The 19,029-nt window shown below is 55.1% G+C and overlaps 1 protein-coding gene across 6 annotated transcripts in view; it reads right to left on the minus strand.

Annotated features, from left to right (window-relative positions):
- Positions 1-7,918, minus strand: part of LOC104042915 (cell adhesion molecule 3) — a 33,859-nt gene extending 25,941 nt beyond the window's left edge. Inside the window, exon 1 of one of the 6 annotated variants that reach the window (XM_064474821.1) lies at positions 7,614-7,918. In XM_064474821.1, the coding sequence (XP_064330891.1) occupies positions 7,614-7,683 (70 nt within the window). In that variant the 5' untranslated portion in view covers positions 7,684-7,918. The remainder of the gene's footprint in view (positions 1-7,613) is intronic. The other 5 variants (XM_064474815.1, XM_064474816.1, XM_064474819.1 and 2 more) reach the window with 5 other exon arrangements.
- Positions 7,919-19,029: the final 11,111 nt, after the last annotated feature.

Here is a 19,029-nt window from a genome sequence, read left to right on the forward strand (position 1 = left end):
AACGGAGCTGGGAAGCAGCCTCTCCTCCAGGACCAGCAGGACTCTCTGCCCTATCGATGCACACAGCCCAGTCTCCCCCCAGACATCGGCTGCTCTTGCAGTTGCCCCAGGGCCAGAGGAGCCCCTGCAGAGAGCTGGGATAGGAGCAGGCTGGTCAGGGGACAAGGGAGCGGGGGAACCCCTCCGATGGCAGCAGCAGCTCCTGCCTGCAGCTTTGGCAGCTGCACAAACGCAGGCCGCCGCTGGCGGCTCTCCTCCGTCATGTTTGCACATTCACACCAGTCTGGTGGCCAATTAGCTCAGCAAAAGGCAGCGGTATCGTCAGGGAATCCTGGCGCCAGGCACAGCAATTGCCTCCTTCCAAGGCCACCGGCAATCCCATGCCGAGAGGATCCGTTACCGCCCTGACCCACAAGTCACCAGCCAAAGCCCGAAGCTGCAGCCTGCCCGGGGAGAGCAGAGACCCCAGCTCAGGCACACACCGCACACGAGCCTGCCGAGTACAGGCACGTCCTTGGAGGAGGCAGGAGAGAGAGGAGGGGGGGGAAAAAAGCCTCATCCTAGGCCACCACAAATCATTCAAGGACCATGACAGCCATCCCCAGTGTCAGCGCTCTCCTGGGACCCTTCAAAAGGGGACGAATTCCCTTGCGAACACGCAGCAAGCTCACCGGGACCCTCCCATCTCAGGCCTCCCTCCAGCCCAGGGCAGCAGCGAGCAGAGCTGGGCAGGGTCACCCCCGCCCCTCCCAGGGCCCTCCTCCAGTTTGACAGCAAACAGCTGATAACTACTTTTTTGAGCATGTTTTTTAGCTCCTACCCTAAGGCCAATCTCCAACATGACTGTTGCCAAGGGAACGAGCTCTTTGCTTTGACAGTTCTGTTTTAAGGATCTCTTGCCTGCCCAGCGAGGTGTCTCAGAAATGGTTGCTTCAGATGCCCTCGTACATTGCTGTTGCTTTGTGGGCATTTAAACACTTGCAGCACAGCTCTGCCTAAGCTGGCGTAAGAAATTGTCACTCCCAACTGTCCAAGGATTAAACACACAAGGTTTTTTTATAATAGAAATAAGAAATGGGGAAACTCTGGCAGCTCTGCTACCCTCGTAGGGTCCAGCATGCCGGCCGATGAGCACCACACACTAACACCTCCTCCTGACTTCCCGGAGAGACAGGAGGGAAGAGTAATTTCGAAAGATTAAAATAGAGGTTCAATCCTGCTGGTCTTTCAGGTGACTACATTGGATGCTCTGTTGCATCCAGCTGTAGCATGGAGTCCCCATATCCCACTGGATGCCCAGGGAGAACAGAGCGCTCTCAGCTTTGGCTGTGGCCCACCAAGGTCATCTCTGTTGTAGCACAGTCTGCCCCTTTTGGAGATGAAGTCTGCAGCATCACAGGGAGACCAAAACACAGCCAGAAACCAAAGCTGGTGAGTTGTGGAGAGGCAAAACAGAGCCCCCAGGGAAACGCCACAACGCTGACCTGTTACTGCGTTCGTCTGCTCGGGGGGAAGGTGTTTAAGGACAAGCGAAGAGTAGAGCACTGCAGCACGCAGCCGAGGCCGGAGTGCCGTCAGCAGCACGCTGAGCCATGGGGCCCGTGTCCCCACAGCTTCCACCGCACGTCAGACCGGGAGGAGAGCAGAGTACAAGCCTGACAGCAGCAGAAAGGAGCACAAGAAGTCGCTGCCCTAGGCACAGCACCAGCGCAGACACCCCCGAACACACCCCACCTCTGGAACGCAGGTCCCCAGGGTGCAAGCCCCGTCTGCTGGCACAGTCAGCCCTGCGCACGTCTCCAGGCTGAGAAAGCGAAGCCCGCGCCTTTGCGGTGTCTGTGTGGTGGGTGGCCCAGGAAGCCTGCCGCTCGGTGCCGCTGGCCGCTCGGTGCCGCTGGCCGCTCGGATCAGAAGCGTCAGAACTCACTTTCCTTAGAAATGATAGACTGAAAGCAGCAGCAAAATCAGGGGTCTGGAAAAGCTAATGCTCCACATTGGGTTTGCCAGTAAATATGCTGTCTGAAGCATAGTAGGGTGAGGAAGAACATCTGTAGATGGAGCGCTGCCCGGAGCATCACCTGAGGAAGGGTGGGTCCCCTTAAGCTGGGCCCTGCAGCAACAAGGGGAAGCTTGCAGCTCTGCTGCTCCACAGCCACAGTCAAACTCCAGGGTCACCTGGAAAGATGCTGCTGTCTGGCTCCATGGCAAGCATCACTGCCCTCCAGCATGTCCCTGTGACACCAGGGAGCCTCCACAATCTCTAAGTGGTGGGAGCTGCAGCGTCCAGCGCCTGCCTGTGTGCACACCGGTCCCCGTGCCCTCAGCCGGCACTACAGGGAAGGCAGAGCACGATGCCAGGCAGGTGACTGGAATGGTTAAGCACATTCCTGCCCAGCCCTCATCGCGCATCTCTGCTTCTCCGCCTCCCTGTGCTGTTATTGACTGCTCGTTTTAGGTAGCCTCATCTGGGTTAGTGCTTCTGGCATCAGGGCTGCCCAAACACAACATGGCATTACTGCGTCCGACTCCTGCCTGGCTTTTCTCCTTCACCCCGCAGCCAGCACAGCCCTCCTGCTGCCACAGCGACCACACAGCCCAGCCCAGAGCTGGCTGCGACAGCCGCAGAGGGACTGAGACAGCCCTGGGTGAAAGCAGGAGCTCTTTCAGAGCAGGATGGAGAGCCTCGTCCCACACCTGCCCTTGCAGGCGAACTGAGGAGCCGGGGCGCCAGGGAGATTGCTTACAACCTCACCATCACTGCATGATGAAGGCTCTGCTGCTGCGTTGCTTCATGGCTGCAGGTGCCTGGCCAAGAGCAGAGGGGAGAGAACTGGACCAGATGGTTCAAGCTGAGCCGAGGATCAGGTACATCTGACTACGTGGGTGTTACAGCACTGGCATTACCTTCAAGGTCCCATGGAGTCACTGAAAAGCCAAGCAATGAGGAAGCAATTCAATCTGTGCAGACACGGCATCAGATGACCTGCATGGTTAAGCCATTGCCTGGGCTGTAAAAGGAGCCTGGAGAGCAGTTCAGATGAAGACAAGGCTGGGCACTGAGGGTACCACATCAAATGTGAGCACAGGGAGTAGAGCACTTCCCAGAAGGTATCTGCACAAGGAGACCATACTCTGCAGCGGCTCTAATGCGGCTCTAATGCAGCAGCAAACATGTGGGGCCCAGGAGAATAAGCCCAGCAGCATGCAGAGTCCAAGCTCCAAGATGACCACACTGGCACAGCCACCAGCAAAGTCACTTCGGACACGCGTTCACACCCAGCACCACCTCCTCCCTCACACTGCTCCTCTCCTGCAAGGACCTGAATGGTCACACGACACCCTAGGTTGGGGTAAAACTAGGTTAAAACCAACCTAGTGAAAACCAAACAAGAATGTTAGCTTTAATGCAGATTCCTCCATCTGGCTAAGTGCCTGGCTGTGCCAGCACCAGGGTGACTACCCAGATGTAGACGCCTCCAGTTTTTACTCCAGCAATTCCAACAACCCTGGTGAGGTGAGAACGTCAGGCAGAGGGAGAAGAGGCAGCGTCTATCGTGCAGGAGACCTCACAAGCAGGGAATCCTGGGCAAGTAGGGTGCTTCCCTCCATTTCCTTCCAGAGAAGGAAAGGTACCCACAGCCTGGGAGGTGCTCAACTCATCCTTCAGCAGCAACACCCCAGTCTGTTGGGGGTTTCTCCTCTGGCTAGTAGATCAAGCTGCCACGCTCACAGCAAACACCCTGGCCTCAGCATCGCAGGCCATGCCAAAACCTGAGGCATTATTGGGACAGCGGCAAAATTCCTGTCCCACAGCAGCAGTGCCAGCAGATCCCCTCACTGTCTGGGTATGCGGCAGGGCAGCTCTGCAGCACTTGATCCCATGTATTGTCTTAAATCCAGCATTGCCTGTTGAGCCTAACACATTGTGCCAGACAGCTGAGCAGTGGCTTTTGTGCTCCCCATCCAGCTCCCTCCACCCAGCTGCTTGCAGGGGGATGCTCCTCCGGCTGACATGCTGATCCCAGCTGCATCGCCGCTGCAAAAACAGCTCACTTCCCCCAGGCAGCTGATCAGAGTCATCCAAAATCAGGCCATCCAGGTATCAAGCGATGCAGATAGGTCACACTTCCTCTTCTCATTCCTGCACGCCACTGCCTCATCAGGGATGTCACCGCTTCCTCCACTCTAATGTCAAGGGCTTGCGCTGGCAGAGAAAGAGACTTGTAGCATATGGCGAACCCTAATGACATGTAAGAACAGGGCATTTGCACACGTTAGTTGGGTAAAAGCCCTGCCGCAAGCAGCATCGGATTACATTAGCTTCAAAGAACTACTGGGCTTCCGCCATCCCACTTCTGCACACCAGGGCTCTCTCCCCAGGGCCTCCCTGCTGCGGGCCGAGGCCGATGCTACAGGCTGGAAGTCGCACAAGCCTCCTGCAGTCTGGCTCGGGACCAGTGCTGACGTCTCCCCAGAGCTTCTCCTGAGGGAGCAGGACTACAGGACCCGCAGCCATCATCTGCTCCAGGGCCAGAGTTGGTAAGAGCCCTGTGGGAGTCCACACTTCTCTCTCAGCGCTAATCAGTTACCACTATACACCACTCCCACACGGGCAGGGAAAGGTAGATGGCTTCTTACAGAAAGAACACTAGCTGGAACTACAGGGCACTTCCAAGATGGAGAAAGCTCCTCCTGTAGGGTCTGGCCAAGCAGACACCTCCACCTGCTTCAGAAAGATGAAGCCACCCTCCAGGAAGGGGATGGTCTCCTGAACCTGCCTCTCCGCAAACACCAGGCAGCGAGCTCATCTCACCTGGCTTCAGACATCTCGAGATGGCTGAGGAGTGCCTAAGGGCCGACAGGGAGGTGTGGGCACAGGCCACCTAACCAGCCTCAGCATCTACAGGAGGAGACAGAGCAGCCCCGGCTCCCCTGCTGTGGCATCTATATCTGGTCAAGCAGGGCCAGCTCTAAGACCCTCAACGTTGAGGCTTCTCCCAGCAAGAAAAACACACAATGAGCGGAGCAGCTCCAGTACAGTGAAAGGTAACTGGATACAAGACCTGAGCTCAGCTCCCTGCTGGGCCACTGAAGCTGCCCAGCCTCCCTTCTCACTGCCACAGGATGGTGGTGCTCCTTGTGCTGCCCATCAAGGGTTGCTCAGAGCCCACAATGCTGGTGCCACAGCAGGTTGAGGTTGCTACCGAGCACAGTGAAAAACAGCCCCAAGAGGTCTGTTTCTGGCATGCTGTGGCTTCCCATGGGACAACAGTAGAGCACTGTTCAAACAAAAGGGTTACACAACTCTAGAGTGGAATAACTCCACAGGGGGAATAATCCTCGCAGCAAGGACAACCACGCATCCAGCCCAAACACTCAGAAATCTGCCGACAGCAGCACAACACCAGCCAAGTGCACAAACACAGCCCTAGTGTGAAGCACCAGTGCTTCCAGCGCACAGGTGGCTTCAGGGGGCTCTGCTGGGCCCCACTATGGTTGTAGCTGTGAAATCCAGAGCACCGGAGGAGTGTTTCTTCAAGGAGAGGAGACAGCTGCTCCATCCCTGCCCTGGGAAGGGTGCTGTGGAGGGGCTTTCCTAGCCAGAGAGCCATGCTGGGGGCTGACGGTTGAGGGGCACAAGGGTAAGGCACTGACTGCGAAGACATGCCAGCAGCTTCTTTTCAAGCATCTTCCAGCCATCCCTCTCCTCTGCTCTCAAAGGCTTTTTGGAGGTCCATTTGTCTTGCTGCATTGGACAACTGAGAGCCTGGCAGCTCACGGCCAGGGCTTGGCCACAGCAGCAGGCCAACCCTGGAAGAAATCTTGCAGTGTCATCATCCAGGCTGCGTCCTGCCTTAGGACTACACACAACTTCAGGTTACGGTCACCCCTCCTCATGTGAGCACTCACCAGGCTGCTCAGCTCCCCCCCCACCCGGTTCCAACCCACACGCTGAGCCAGGACATCCCCGTGCCGTGGGACTGAGCATCACCCACACCCAAGTGACTCTTTCAGGCTCCTGTGGGAGGGCTGTAGCCATAACCAGAATAAACCCCAGGATTCATGGATGGGAATGCAGCCACCAACCCACACCAGCCCCCAGAGCAGCTCTGCCCATGTCAGCGTCCTCCTTCAGCAAAGGGACAGGCCACAGGGAGGCACCTGCGGGGGAAGACGGGTGGGAGACTTGCTCTTCTCTGCAGCGCGGGCAGCCCAGGCCACAGGCAGCGGGCTGCTGGGTTCAGACCTGTTACCCTCTGTACCACATTCCCTCCATCACAACAGCCCGTGGGACCCTTGATCCCAGAGCCACATACTCATGCCAGAACTACCTCCCAGCTTCCGATGAGCCATGGGCAGGGACTTGGGTGGCGACTGGATCATCTCCTGCTGCCAGCCTCTGCAACACCCCCAAAATGCAACGTGCAGACCCGAGGGGAGAGGCCGGGCCCCAGACGGCTGCTGCATCTCCCCATGACCCGCTCCCCATCCAAACACACAGAGCAGCAATTTTATCACAACCAGTGACTCCCAACACCGCAAAGACAGCTGCCAGCAGCCCGACAGAAATCACAGGCCCTAAGTGACAAGTGCTGGCAATCCAGTGAGGACTCTGCAGTTGAATGGTTACGGAAAACAAGGCACCGCTATTGCTAAGCCCGTACCAAAATGACATTTGCTTGGTGGCACTTCCTCACCGGCTGCCTCGCCCCGCAACGCGCTGCCCGCCGCTGTGGCTGGCGTGTAGCGGGTAAACACCCTTTGTCTCCACGGCTGATGCTCCAGCCGAGCCCGGCGCTTCCCACACGCGGCCACCGAGGTCCAGGCAGGCACTAGGAAGGCACCGGACATCCAGGCACCGGCAGGACCCCGGCAGGTTGGGCAGCAGCTCCCCTTCCCCAAGACCACCGCCCCAGGGAGGGGGGATCACACCAGGCAGCTCCCACCGAGGGCTCCCATTCTGCCGGGGCGGGAACCGCGGACCCAGCCCATCCCTGGGAAGGGTCTCCCCACTCTGGGAGGTCACCGCCATCCCCCTGGGGGGCTCCATCCCCCGTGAACGGGGGTGTCTGCCTTCCCCCCGGGAGGCACCACCGACCCCGGGGGGGTGGGCGGGGGGCGCTACCCCACCGGGGAGTCTCCATCCACCACCCCTCCGCCTCCCCCCCCCGCCCCGGGCAGCGCCGGGAGGGGCCGGGCTCCGCCGCCGCCGCCGCCGCCCGCCGGGGCCTGTCTGGAACCTTCCGCCGCCCCGGCCCCGCCCCGGGCGGTACGCGGCGACGGGGAGGGGGGGGAATGGGACACACACACGGCGGGCAGCACCGGCGCCGCCGTGACCTTGAGCCCCGCCGGCCGCCCGGGGCCGCAGCAGCCGCAGCCGCCCGGGGCCAGCGGCGGGCGGACCCCGCGGGCAGGGCCGGGGCGGGGCGGGGCCGGGGCGGGGGCGGGCGGCACCTGTCGGGCCCCGCCGCGCCTGACCCACATAACGGCGCGGGCCGGCCGCGCGCGCCGCCGCCCGCCCCCCGGCCGGAGGAGGGAAGGTCGCGCCCCGACGCGGGGGGCTGAGCGATGGCCAGGGGGGTGGGGGGAGCTATCCCGGTCCTGCCACTCACCGTCGCGGGAGAGGTTTCCCCGTGCGGCGCCGAAGCAGGCGAGGAGCAGCAGGAGGGCGGGGGCCAGCATGGTGGCGGCGGATGCCCGCGGGGCCGGGGCCGGGGCGAGCCGAGCCGCAGCGCGGAGGCAGCGGCACCGGGCGCGGCGCTGCTCTCCGGTCTGGAGCCGGCGGTGCGGCAGCGGCGGGGATTAAATAGAGCGCGAGGAAGAGACCATTCGTGACGCGGCGGTGGGGGGGTGACGGGGGGGCCGAGCCGATGCCGCCCCCCTCGGCCCCCGTGTAAACATGCCCGCTCCGGCCGCCGGCCCCCCCTGCACCCCGAGACGCGGTGGTGCGCTCCACATGCGCGGCTCCCCGCGGGAGGCAGGTGGGCGCGGGGCGGCGGCGGCGGCGGGGCGAGGGTCCCGGGTCCCGGCTGCCCACGTCCCGCCCCCGGCGCCGAGCGGGCACGGTCCGAGCGCAGTCGCGATTTGTCACGGTGCCGTCCCCGGTTCCGATCCTGGGCGGAGGGGGGTCCCGCCCTGAGCGGCTCTCGGTCTGGGGGAGATCCCGCTCCCGGCCCCGCCGCGGAGCGCCTCGGAGCCTTGCCCGGTCTCGAGAGGGCTCCTCCCGGAGCCTCGGCCGCGGGGCTGGGGACAAGGGCCCGGCCCGGTCCCCGTGGGAGCCCACCGCGTCCCGCCTGCCCCCAGCGGGGCGGCCCGGGGCAGGCCGCGGGCAGCTGCTGTGTCGCCGTGGCTCTGCCCCACCCGCGGGGAGCACAGCCCCCCCCGGGGGTGCCCCCGGGGCTGCCGTGTCCGCAGGGCACCTGCCAGGCCGGGACCCTCACCTCTCTGGGTGGGTCCGGGATGTGTGCCCTGGGAAGCGCGCAGCAGAGCCCTGGGGTCTGCGGTGGGCGGCCGGCGTGGGCCGCCACGTGCTTGGCCTGTGGCTCTTGCGTCCGAAGGCCTGGCTTTGGCTTTCCTCTCACCCCGGCGGCCGGCCTGTTGAGCAGGGACGAGGCGACAGCGTGCAGCTTGACCGATGCGGGCCGGTCTGCTCAGTGTTTCGTGGGGTCAGAAGGGCTACAGCTCAAATGCCAGTGTGTGACCCATGCTCATCAGGGTGGCTCAGCCTGTCTGTGGTCCTCAGAATTGAAGACTTCTCTCTGTGTGGCAGCCTGCTTAACGCCCGGTCTCACAACCGGTCCTCGCTCAGACTTGCAGGTGAATCACATTTGGGGTGAAATCTGCATTTGTTCCAGTCCTTGACTGCTAGTCCTATGGCATCTCCCAGGCAACTCCTTTATCCACTGTTATCCATCCATGTTATCATCCATTAGATTATAACATCTGACTGCTCGCTCATGCCAGCCCAAACATTTCTAGCTCGGACTCCCTCTTGCAGCCCGAGGAGGAGAAATGAGCCCCTTTTGCTTTAGTAGGTCTGAAACAGACGTGTACATTCATTTCACACATTGGTGTAAACTCCTCGTCGAGTGCTTTTATGCTGAGCTTCTCCACACCCTGATGCTCTCCTGCACAAATGCTGTGCAAGAGGGATGTCTCCGTTAGTCATAATTTCTGTGGGAAGGGGCTGTGGGAGGAACAGCTTTCTGGTGGTCAGATCAGATCGCTGCTCTGCCTATTTTCATCCTGTGTTTGGACGTGGCCCTAAAGGTGGCGATGCTTGTGTTACTGGCCTCAGCTAGCCGACCTTAGAGAAGCTGCAGCTGGCCCCAGCCATGACATCAGTGGTCAGGGTGCGGAGCCACAGCCAGTGGGGCAGATCTGGGGACAGTGTGGACCAAGCGAGGCCACGGGAGGCTCTCCCCAGGTCGTTAGCTGAGAAGGGACTGCCTTTGGAAATGGCTCTGGCAAGCCGGGGGATGCGAGAGCAGCTTGCATGAGGTCTTCCCCTAGGAGCAGACTGAATACAAGCACGGCTCCTCTCCGAGGCGTGAGCGTGGCCTCATGTGTGAGGGAGGCTCCGGTGGGAGGGTGAGATGGGGGGGGCAGGGAAGCTGGAGAGGGTCTCGTGGGATGGCTCATGGAAGGGGACCGTGCTGGGTCGGGCCCTGGGAGGGTGTGGGTGTCTCCTGGCACTGCACGTGGCAGTTGGGGTGGGCAGTTTCCTCTGGAGAGGAGGGTCTCGGGTGACACTAGGTCTCTTAGGGCCTTTCTTGATCACCCAGCCTCTCCTCAGATGCCTTTGCTGGAGGAGGACGTGCGGGAGTGTCGTGTCCCTCGGGGCTGTGCCACAGTTCCCTCAACAGAGGAGGGAGGCTGGGAGGGCACACTGCCTGCCTGTTGCAGCACTGGCTACAGTGTGCCAGGGCTTTGTCCCAGGAGACAGCAGTCCTTCATCCCCTCCCTGAGCCCCCAGCCTCCCCAGCCTGCTCCCCCCAGCCTGTCTCCTCTCCCTGTCAAAGCCTGGAGACTTCATAGCTCCAGGCGGTGCTTTTAACCCTTTCTCTGTCTCCTGCAAGGCAGGTGCATTGCAGAGAGCCTGGCTGCCAGCAGACGTCTGTCCCCTGCCTCTGTGGGTGCAGCACCCACATTCTCCGTCACGCGGGCAGCTTCTGAGGGGTAATGGCCAGTGAACGGCAGGGCAGCTGGAGGCAGAGGAAGAGGAGGTATTCCGTATGCAGCAGGTGCCGAGGCAACGCTCGCCATGGCAAATCCCTGTGATTCAGCCCCAGAGCATCTGCCGCTGCCGGGGACCGAACGTTAACAAATGGCAACGAACGGCCAAGAGGGCTGATGCCATGCAGCTGCCTCTGTCAAGGCATCCCAGAACCCCCAGGAACTGGAGCTCCCCTGCACAGATTCACTCTGCCATGCCTGGGAAGCATGGTGCTCCTCAGCTCTGCTTTGCCTGAGAGACCCCCAGAAGTCCCTGCCAGCCGAAAACCTTCTGGTTCCCTGTTGCTGATGACAACGCAGGGCTGCGAAGGTGGGTGTTACATTCAAAGCAGTGTTGGCCTCTCGGTCTCCTTGCTCTCTGGGAGCATGTGCCTCTCCTGAACTGGGCCATTGGAGTCCTCCAGAGCCTCCCACATGTGGCAGCAGTGGTCTGGCAGCATCCTTCAGCCGAGTGTAAAGGACTGTGCAAGGTACAGGCGTACAGGCTGCGGGAGCAGGGCCATTTTTTTCAGCTGCGCCACTTAGGTATAGCACCCTTGGGCAGAAGCAACCTGATCTCATTCACCTCCCACTGACATCATTTTAAGAGCTGCCAGCCCTGATCATCTGTGAAAACCTTCCAGCCCCATGTCCTGTCCGCAGCTAATATTAATGCTACAGAGGAAGAATAAACCACCCCAGTGTTAACTTTCCACCTGGGACCAGCTGGAATGTAGAGCTAAACCACTTTCCAAAATACCTTAGCAAAGCCAGTTATAATTCTGCGCCCCCCCCACCCCCCGCCCCCCCAATCTAAAAATCCCAGCCTGTTTGACCACTCTCTTATCACAGCTCTGGAGAAGAGTTTCCTCTCCCATTACCTGAATTTGCCCTTTTCTGGTGTTTTGTCGCCTGTCTCCTGACTTTTAGGATCAGACCAGAAGCTCCTGCCTTTCCTTTGTAGTCCCTCCAATGGGTACTCTCTGGACGTGGGGTTGGAGGGTGGAGTGAGAATGAAGTCTTCTAAATAATCAAACAGGCTGGGTAACGTATTTCCCTTTAAATAATCATGCTTCCTAGCCTGTGTTTGCCGTTGCCCCAGCCATGGATAGTATCTCCCTGGAGGCTCTGCAAAGGCATAGAAATCTCCAGGGAAGGCATGGAAGATGGAAGAAGAAGGGTCGTTTAGCATCTCTGCGATGTCCCCATCTACCATAATTGCTTCCTTTAACCTCTGGCAGTCTAACAGCCCCGTGTTTTCCTGATGGCTTTTTGACATGCTCAGCCCTGTTGTTGGTTTTTACACCTTTACCGATTTGCTTTTCAAAACCCCTTCAGGCTTTGCTTAATTAGCCTCACCTGATTTTTAGCATTTGCTCCTGTTTAGTGTCACTCACTGCTGTTTGGTCCTGGCTCCCCTGTGCAATGCTGAATTGAACAGCACTGGGGCTGCTATTGTGCACTATCTCAGCTGCTATTGCTTTATGAATTCCCTCCTGTGTGCCACTTAAAACTAAGTCAAGGGTGGCCTCCCTACTTCCTCCTGCTCCTCTCCTTGCTCCGAGTGAGCGATTGCACAGAGCAGTGTGTCGAACGTGGAGATGCTCTGCCTCTGAACTGTGTCCCACTGTGCTGCGTGCTTGTACGTGGGTGGTTTGAGTCCCTCGCTATCATCCGCTGTTATCACACCTTTGCTGGAGTCTCATGCCATTTTGATCTCTCTCATCAAAGAAGTGAGCCTGCCACTTCTCTGCAGCTGTCTGGGTGGGGAGATAGTCTTGCGGGGATGTGATTGCATCTGGGCATTCGACTGCTTTACTTAGCAGCTTGCTCGAGCTGTCCAGCAGAGCTTGCGGCCAGATGTTTTGCTATTTCTCTGACTTCTGTGACTGCTTTTATATCAAGATCAAGGTCCAGACAATCCACCTACATTTGCATGCTGCCCAGAGATTTGTAATGCTTGTTCCAGGCCAGAGCAGGGTTTCATTGGACTCGTTAACCTGCAACCAAGCTGACTTTACAGAAGCATTCTGTACAGAAATATCTTGTCCTTGATTTGCTTCTGTTAAGGCTTTGCTAGTTACTCCTGAGTCACGTTGCTGTGAGTCAGATCACAACTCTGCTGTGTGTCAGGAACCAGGACCCAATGGTTGTGCTTGGGGATTCCTCGCAGAGCTTGGGTTTTGTACATTTAGGGGCTATCTCATTTGAACCAATTTTCATCAAGGCAGGATTTATTAATGGCTGACTGCAGCGAGCCTGGAGCAGCGGAGGAGACAGGAGTGGGGAGCGAATACAAAACCCCAGATGTGGCAGGGTTGTTCGGTGGGTTCAGCCTGACCTCCGTGAGCTGCACGGTCTGTTGTGCTTCAGCAAGCCCTCAACACCTCCTTTATTCAACTAATTCTCAGATTTTCCAGCACTGTCCTTTGTTTCTGTAACTTCTAGACCTCACACTTTATTCAAAGTGCAAAGTCTTGGAATGACCTGTATTGTGGTCGGGCTACATTCAACAGTTCTACAAAAAGCCAAACAGAAAGAAGCAGAAATGTCTCCGATGCGCCGTGCAGCTGACAAAACGGTCGGAGGGTAGGGATGGTGATTTGCTAAGCTGGAACTAAATAGGTGCCTTAATAAGGCTGAATGTAGCATTAGCTGTTGAAGAACGAATGATGGATAGTGCTGTTCTGAAATGCAGTGACCAGAGAGGACTTGGAGGTCACTGGAGTATCAGATAACCTTTATCTACTTTAACCATTGAATCCCTAAGAGCACTAAGGCCTTACTTAGCCATGGTTCCTAAGTGTCTCAGTGAAAAATCCTGCTCTGTTAACAGGTCTTCCAGTCTGGAGGACAGCAGTAACTGGAGCAGGATCCAGTGGCTGGAAGAGGAACAGCTGGGGTTTGGAATAAGGTCCTGGCCATTGGAGTGACTTCCCGAGGCAGATTAACCCACTCAGGTGATTTTAAAACTACAAATGAACTTTTCCCACAGTCCATTCACGTTCAACAGGAATTTAGAGAGGTGGTGTGGCTGCACTGCACAGGCTGATGGCCAAAATCCAAATGGCCGTTTCTAATCTACTCTGTGCGGGCTCGGTGACATTTATTGGCTCCTGGCTGGCAGCGCAGCTCTGAGCCGACTCCAGCTCCTGGCTGGCGATTTGCTCTTCGTGTGCTGTGCAGGCTGCTTTTCCGAGCAGTGGTAGGACAGCTACAGCAGAGCTTTGAGTCCTCTCTGAGATCCCGCTATGGTTTGAACGGTGGGTTTGTGTAGCTTTGGTGTAGAAAATGTTGCAAATAGTGTAGGAATTTATTCTGGGTGATTTTGTTTTTGCAAAGGAATGAAATTTGCCCCAATTAATGGTGTATTGAGTATAAATGCACATGATGTCAAAACAATGCATTTAAATAGCTGCAAACAAAACAATGCAAAGTGCCAGTCAAAAAGAAAATGTTCTTTGAAAAGCTGGCATAAAAATTAATAGAAAAAGACAAATGCAACAGAAATTTCTCCTTGGTAACTCTCAAAATGCAGAGCAGAATTAAAAAACTCGGTTATAGAAAGGTAACACCAGCTCCAGAAACTCCTCTGTTACTGGGAACTAGTTAGTCACATGAGCATGTAATAAGTGAAATAAATTGTTGGTTAAAATGGTTTAATCCATGAAACACTGACATTTTATAGATCCAGCTTTGCAATCCTCAGCTACTGAAAATGAGATTTTCGTTATTATGGGGAAATGCCTTGAACAGCTGGGCAAAAACCTGAGGCTGGAGAAGCTGCTTCTGTTTGGGGGAGAAAATGAGTTTTAGACACCATAAATGACAATCCACGAAGCAACCGGTGAAAGACCTCACAAGGGGAGAAGTAACTTCTGATTTATTCCAGAGTAATACACAGAACCTGGATCAATATATCGCTATAGAAGATAGGCTTTTTTTTTTATACTGACTGTAATGTACTCAAATTCAACATCCTTGTGAGGGGCAAGAGCCAAAAAAGTTGACTGTGGCAGCAGGAATATGAAAATATCTTTAAATGACATAAAAAGAGGAAGCAAGTTAAAAGGCAATTAAAGGGAACAGCTAAATGAGTAAAATCCTTGGCTCTGCCATGGAGAATATTTAGAGCTGCCCTGTGAAGGTCTTGAGCCAAAAGTCTCGGCTCTCGGCTGCCCCAGACGTACTGCGTGGGCTCGGGGGGTGAGTGGCAGGTTGCGGGGACATCTGGAGCAGCTGGTGGGGCTGGGGGAGCGAAGGGACAACCGGCGTGGGCAGAGTGTGCTCCGTGGTGAGGGACCCGGAGGTACTGAGGGGGCCGGGGACCCACCACGCAGCCACGGGTCAACAGCAAAGAGCGAGCCTTTGCAGAGCTGCAGCAGGGACTCAAGTGTCACAGGAGCCAGGAAACCACCCAAAGTTGCTGAACTGAGGTTGAAGGACAAACTCACTCTGCAGGGACACCAGTCTGATTTTACCATTTCAAGAGAAATTTTGTTCTCGTTTGTATCCCGACGCTATGCACGTTTAGAGGTTAAAAGTCCTTTTGTGAGGCCAATTTTCAGGAGGACATCCAGGCAGCTCTGTCCTGAAGTAAAAGGAGTCCTGGACTGATTTAGGAGCCAGAGTTAGTGTTCGAACAGCCTCAAATTGTTAGGAACAACAACGTAGAATAATTTTATTAGATGCTTGAGTGAATACAGTATATTGGGGAAGAGTTTTGTTTGGCTCTTAAAGAAGGAAGTCAAAGCTCAGAAGTGTGTCCAAGCTCTCCGGAGGTGTTAGCGAGCTGGCAGGCCGGGGCGATGCACGCTTAGTACACTTGTACGTGGGGTTTCGCATGATTTGAGCCAATTCCTGCATTAGTGACCTTCAAGAAAACTAACTTTTCACGGGGTGAAGAGGCAGGCCCGTGGATTAACATCTGTTTACAGGAGCACGGAGCCCATTTTCACAGTGATGGTGGGTGCCAGTGGCAGCACACAGAGGCCCGTGCTGGTGTTCATGCTGTTCAGTGCATTCATAGAGGATGCAGAGAAGACTGGGAAGAGTGAGCTGGCAAATTCACAGGGAAAAAAATTATTCAGGAGAGCCAAATCTAGGGCTGAAAGCAAGAAGCTGAAGAGGGTCCCATGATGCTCATGCATAAAATGGCAGATTATATTCAATTCGGATACATGCAAAGCTGAATTCAGAAGAGGGTGTCTGTACATGGTGCTGACAGTATCTGTTGGAGTGGCAGTACGGCTGACTGGAGAAGGCACAGAAGCTCAGGCAAGGAGGCTAGAGCTGGCTTCCCTGTCAAGGACAGCGTACGGGGTAGCGCCCAGCTTGGGGTGGGCTGAATTGACGGGAGTGTGGCGGCCATCTGTGGTAGCGAGAGAGGGGGGAAATGTTCTGCCATTTCCCACTGCGTGAGAAATGGGTGCGTGGATGGATGTGATCCAGTTGCATCTCTCTATGAATCCACCTTCACGTGATGCTGAGGGTTGAAACCAGAGCGTGTTCAAAATGGGATTAGACAAGTTCACGGCAAAAATCATGGTCCAGAAAGTTCAGTCCAGGATGGAGACATCTACATTTCCAGTGATGAGTGAGTGAGAACAGCCTGGCATCTCCTGTCCGTGGGTGAAGGACCGGCATGAATTCGGTTATGGGAAACCATTGATGTGAATTCAGGCACAGATGCGGCGTAGCAGCTCATGGCACTGCAGGGGACATAGAAAGGTTGCTTAGTATGTTTGTGTGGAAGGTGGCTCCGCTCGCTGCTGCCAAGACAGGCAGTCCCTGAAGCTGTATCTCGCTGGGACTGGTGCTAATGCTGGTTGCACTGCTTGGTTGTCTGTGTTTCACAGCTTCTCTGGGCTCTGGCCCCCAGTGGGGATGGCGGCATTTCCTACCCGAGTAGGAAATCACTCCTTGAGCGTGGGGGCAGGAACCCTCTCTGCAGTGCCTGGGCTCATACCTGTAGGCTAGTGACAAAGGGGCAGGTAACAGGAATGTGACATGTTTTTTCCTGAATGACTGAGTCTGTGACACACAACAAACGTTAAGCCACTGAACAGGCAAATCTGTATCTTGGTTTTGCTTTCCTGTGAAATGAGGTGGGTTTTTTTTTACACGCCAGCTCTACTTGTTGTAACATCTTCTGCGTGGTTAAAGCGTCTACGTCTCCAGCAGCGTGATTACACAGGGTCCTCAGCAAACTTGCCAGAAAATAAGACAACAGAGAGCTCTCGGGACAAATGTTCTCAGACTTCTCCACTTTTATGGGTCTAAATGACCAAATGCCCCTGTCCTGGTGATGCTGGTGGCCAGGGTGCTGTCTTGCCAGAGGACGGTACTGGCTCGGCTGCATTGCAGAGAAACGGCGTGTGTGCCGAGGCATGCTGTAGTGCTGGGCGCGCAGCTCAGCCCGGTATCTGAGCTGTTGACCCAAGGTTGCCTCCTGCCCAAGTCATATGCTGGAGTTCTGGAAACAGTAGATTGCAGCAGATTACAGACTGCTAGCATGATTAATGCCTGCCAGTTCTGCTCTGTAGAAAATAAATACTGCCCTGCAAACCTGAATGGTATCTCTTGGCCAGATTACAAAGTTGGCTGTTGAAAATCTATAAATGTATTAATGCTCTGTGTTAAAGATTCTGTAGGGCGTTTGGGTTCCTTTGCTGCACAGTCTGATTACAGATTTAGCCTGAGCTGCACAGCCTAGGAGAAAGTTCTTCATTGGATTAAAATTCAGGTATGTTCTAGATCTCCAAGAGCCTTTGGAAATGTGGGAATGATCGGCAGGTCCTAAAAGAAGACATGAACACAGCAGGAGTATTGGAAACCTGGGGAAGGCAGACAATCCCTGGGGCACAATAAGGCAGGTGATGTTGTTTGACAGAGGGTGTAAGCTGAAGGAAGTGGGCAGGCTAACCATCCCAGTAAAAACTAGAGAAACCTTGTGGAAAGAAAGGCCAGAGCTAGATAGGATGGTGGTAGTGCTGTGTCCCCGTATCAGGCGTGCATCACTGAGCTCCTGGCCCAGGTGCCATGCTGAAAGAATTTGAGAAACAGCTAAAGAAGAGTAGATTTTCCTCAAATATATCAGAAACAAGAAGTGTGCCAAGGAGTTGACAGGGCCAGCACATGATCAGAGTATAAAAGGAGCAATTAAAAAAGACAAGCCCGTTGCAGAGAAGCCGAAGCAATTATTTGCATTATTGTTGATTGTACAAGAAAACATGGAGATTCCCATGCTGTAATTAACCTTCCTGGGGAATCGTCAGAGGAGATGTTCAAAACTGAAAAGCCTGGTGCAGAGATTATGGACCCAATTGATGAAATGGACAGTGAAAAACCATCCGGGCTTGTTGTCTTGCTTCAATCTTCCTAAGGAAGCCAAGAATGAGACTGCTGAATCAGAGATGGTGGCATGCAAGTGCTTTCTCAAACCCTCTTTGCATCTAAAAGCTAAGTATGGAAAATTTGAAAAGGAGCTCCAGAAAAGGTCTGATTGATTTTCATTTACCCCATAATACCACAGAATCGTATTTGTAGGCAAATGGATGTACATGATTCATGGGCAAAGAGGCAGCAGAGTTCTCTGATGTGGCAGACAAGAGCAATTTATTTAATAGACTGTCTTGGGATTCCCAGAATGCTTTTGACAGTGTCCTTCACCAAAGGCTATAAGGAAAATAAGCAGCCATAGGCTAGGAAGAAAAGTGCTGGAAAGTATAAATAATTGGTTGAAAGGTTAGAAATAAGGTAGGAATAAATAGTTAGTCCTTCTGAGTGCTGGAGACCTGCAGAGATCGTGGGTTCAAGGAGAGACTGGACAAGTTAATGCAGGAGAGGTGAGCTGGGGGTTGCAAGTACGTAGAAAATGCATCGGGCTCGAGGTGCTGGGGAGGTGTCGCAAAGGTGTCACACACGCCGGCCTCATTCTCACCGTTCCGGTGCGTTTGCCTGTGACCGTAGCTGGAAGGAGGCTGGTAAGTCCGAGAGACATCTGGTCTGATGCGGTGCAGCTACTCCCGCCTCGTTTTGATGCCCGTATTATAAATGGCCACAAGTGTCGGTTTGGGGGGTGATTGCTGCAGGACTGTCTTCTTATGTATCATATAGAGAAAAAACAGAGGATCAGTAAAAAAGAAAAGCGCAGCAACTACTCAGTTGTGTGGAGTCGTTAGGCTGCTTGGTGAGTTGGACTTGCTGAGCACGATGTGTTCATTTTAGTATGGGTAATTGCAAACTGACATACAGAAAAGTGGCGCTCACATTTACGTGGTGGGGACTATTGTTTGCAAGAAGACGACACAGAAGAAGGCTAAGGGTCCTGAAGTATAAATGACAAGTATGAGCTTGAGATGTGAGCTCGTGGCTGAGGACAGAAGGGTTTTTGTGCAAGAAAACCCTGAATAAGAGCAGAAAGAGGAACTGTCTTTTTGTTCATCCCTATCATATGCACGCTGCGTCCAGCTCCAGTAGTGCCACATTTAAAAAATCTGTTTGGAAACGGCAGAGAAAACAGCCACAAGTAAAATCCAGAGGCTAGAAAGTCTGCTTGTGAGAGAAAGTTCCAAGAGCTTGAAGCGCTTTACAAAAAAGACCAAAAAATGATCTGATTTTCATCTGCAGCTCACTGCAAGGGCGGAAGATTTCTCATCGTGGAAGACCGAATACTCCCAGCTAAAGATTGAGTGAGGTCAAGTGGCTGAAGTGAGGCGCAGATTCAAATAAGAAAGAGGGTTCAAAATATCAGCTGTGCAGAGATTTAACCATTGGGATGCTGTGAAGGCTTCTCTGCCGTTTAGGGTCTTC

This window comes from Phalacrocorax carbo, chromosome 28 (genome assembly GCF_963921805.1).
Source record: "Phalacrocorax carbo chromosome 28, bPhaCar2.1, whole genome shotgun sequence".
Taxonomy (NCBI): domain Eukaryota; kingdom Metazoa; phylum Chordata; class Aves; order Suliformes; family Phalacrocoracidae; genus Phalacrocorax; species Phalacrocorax carbo.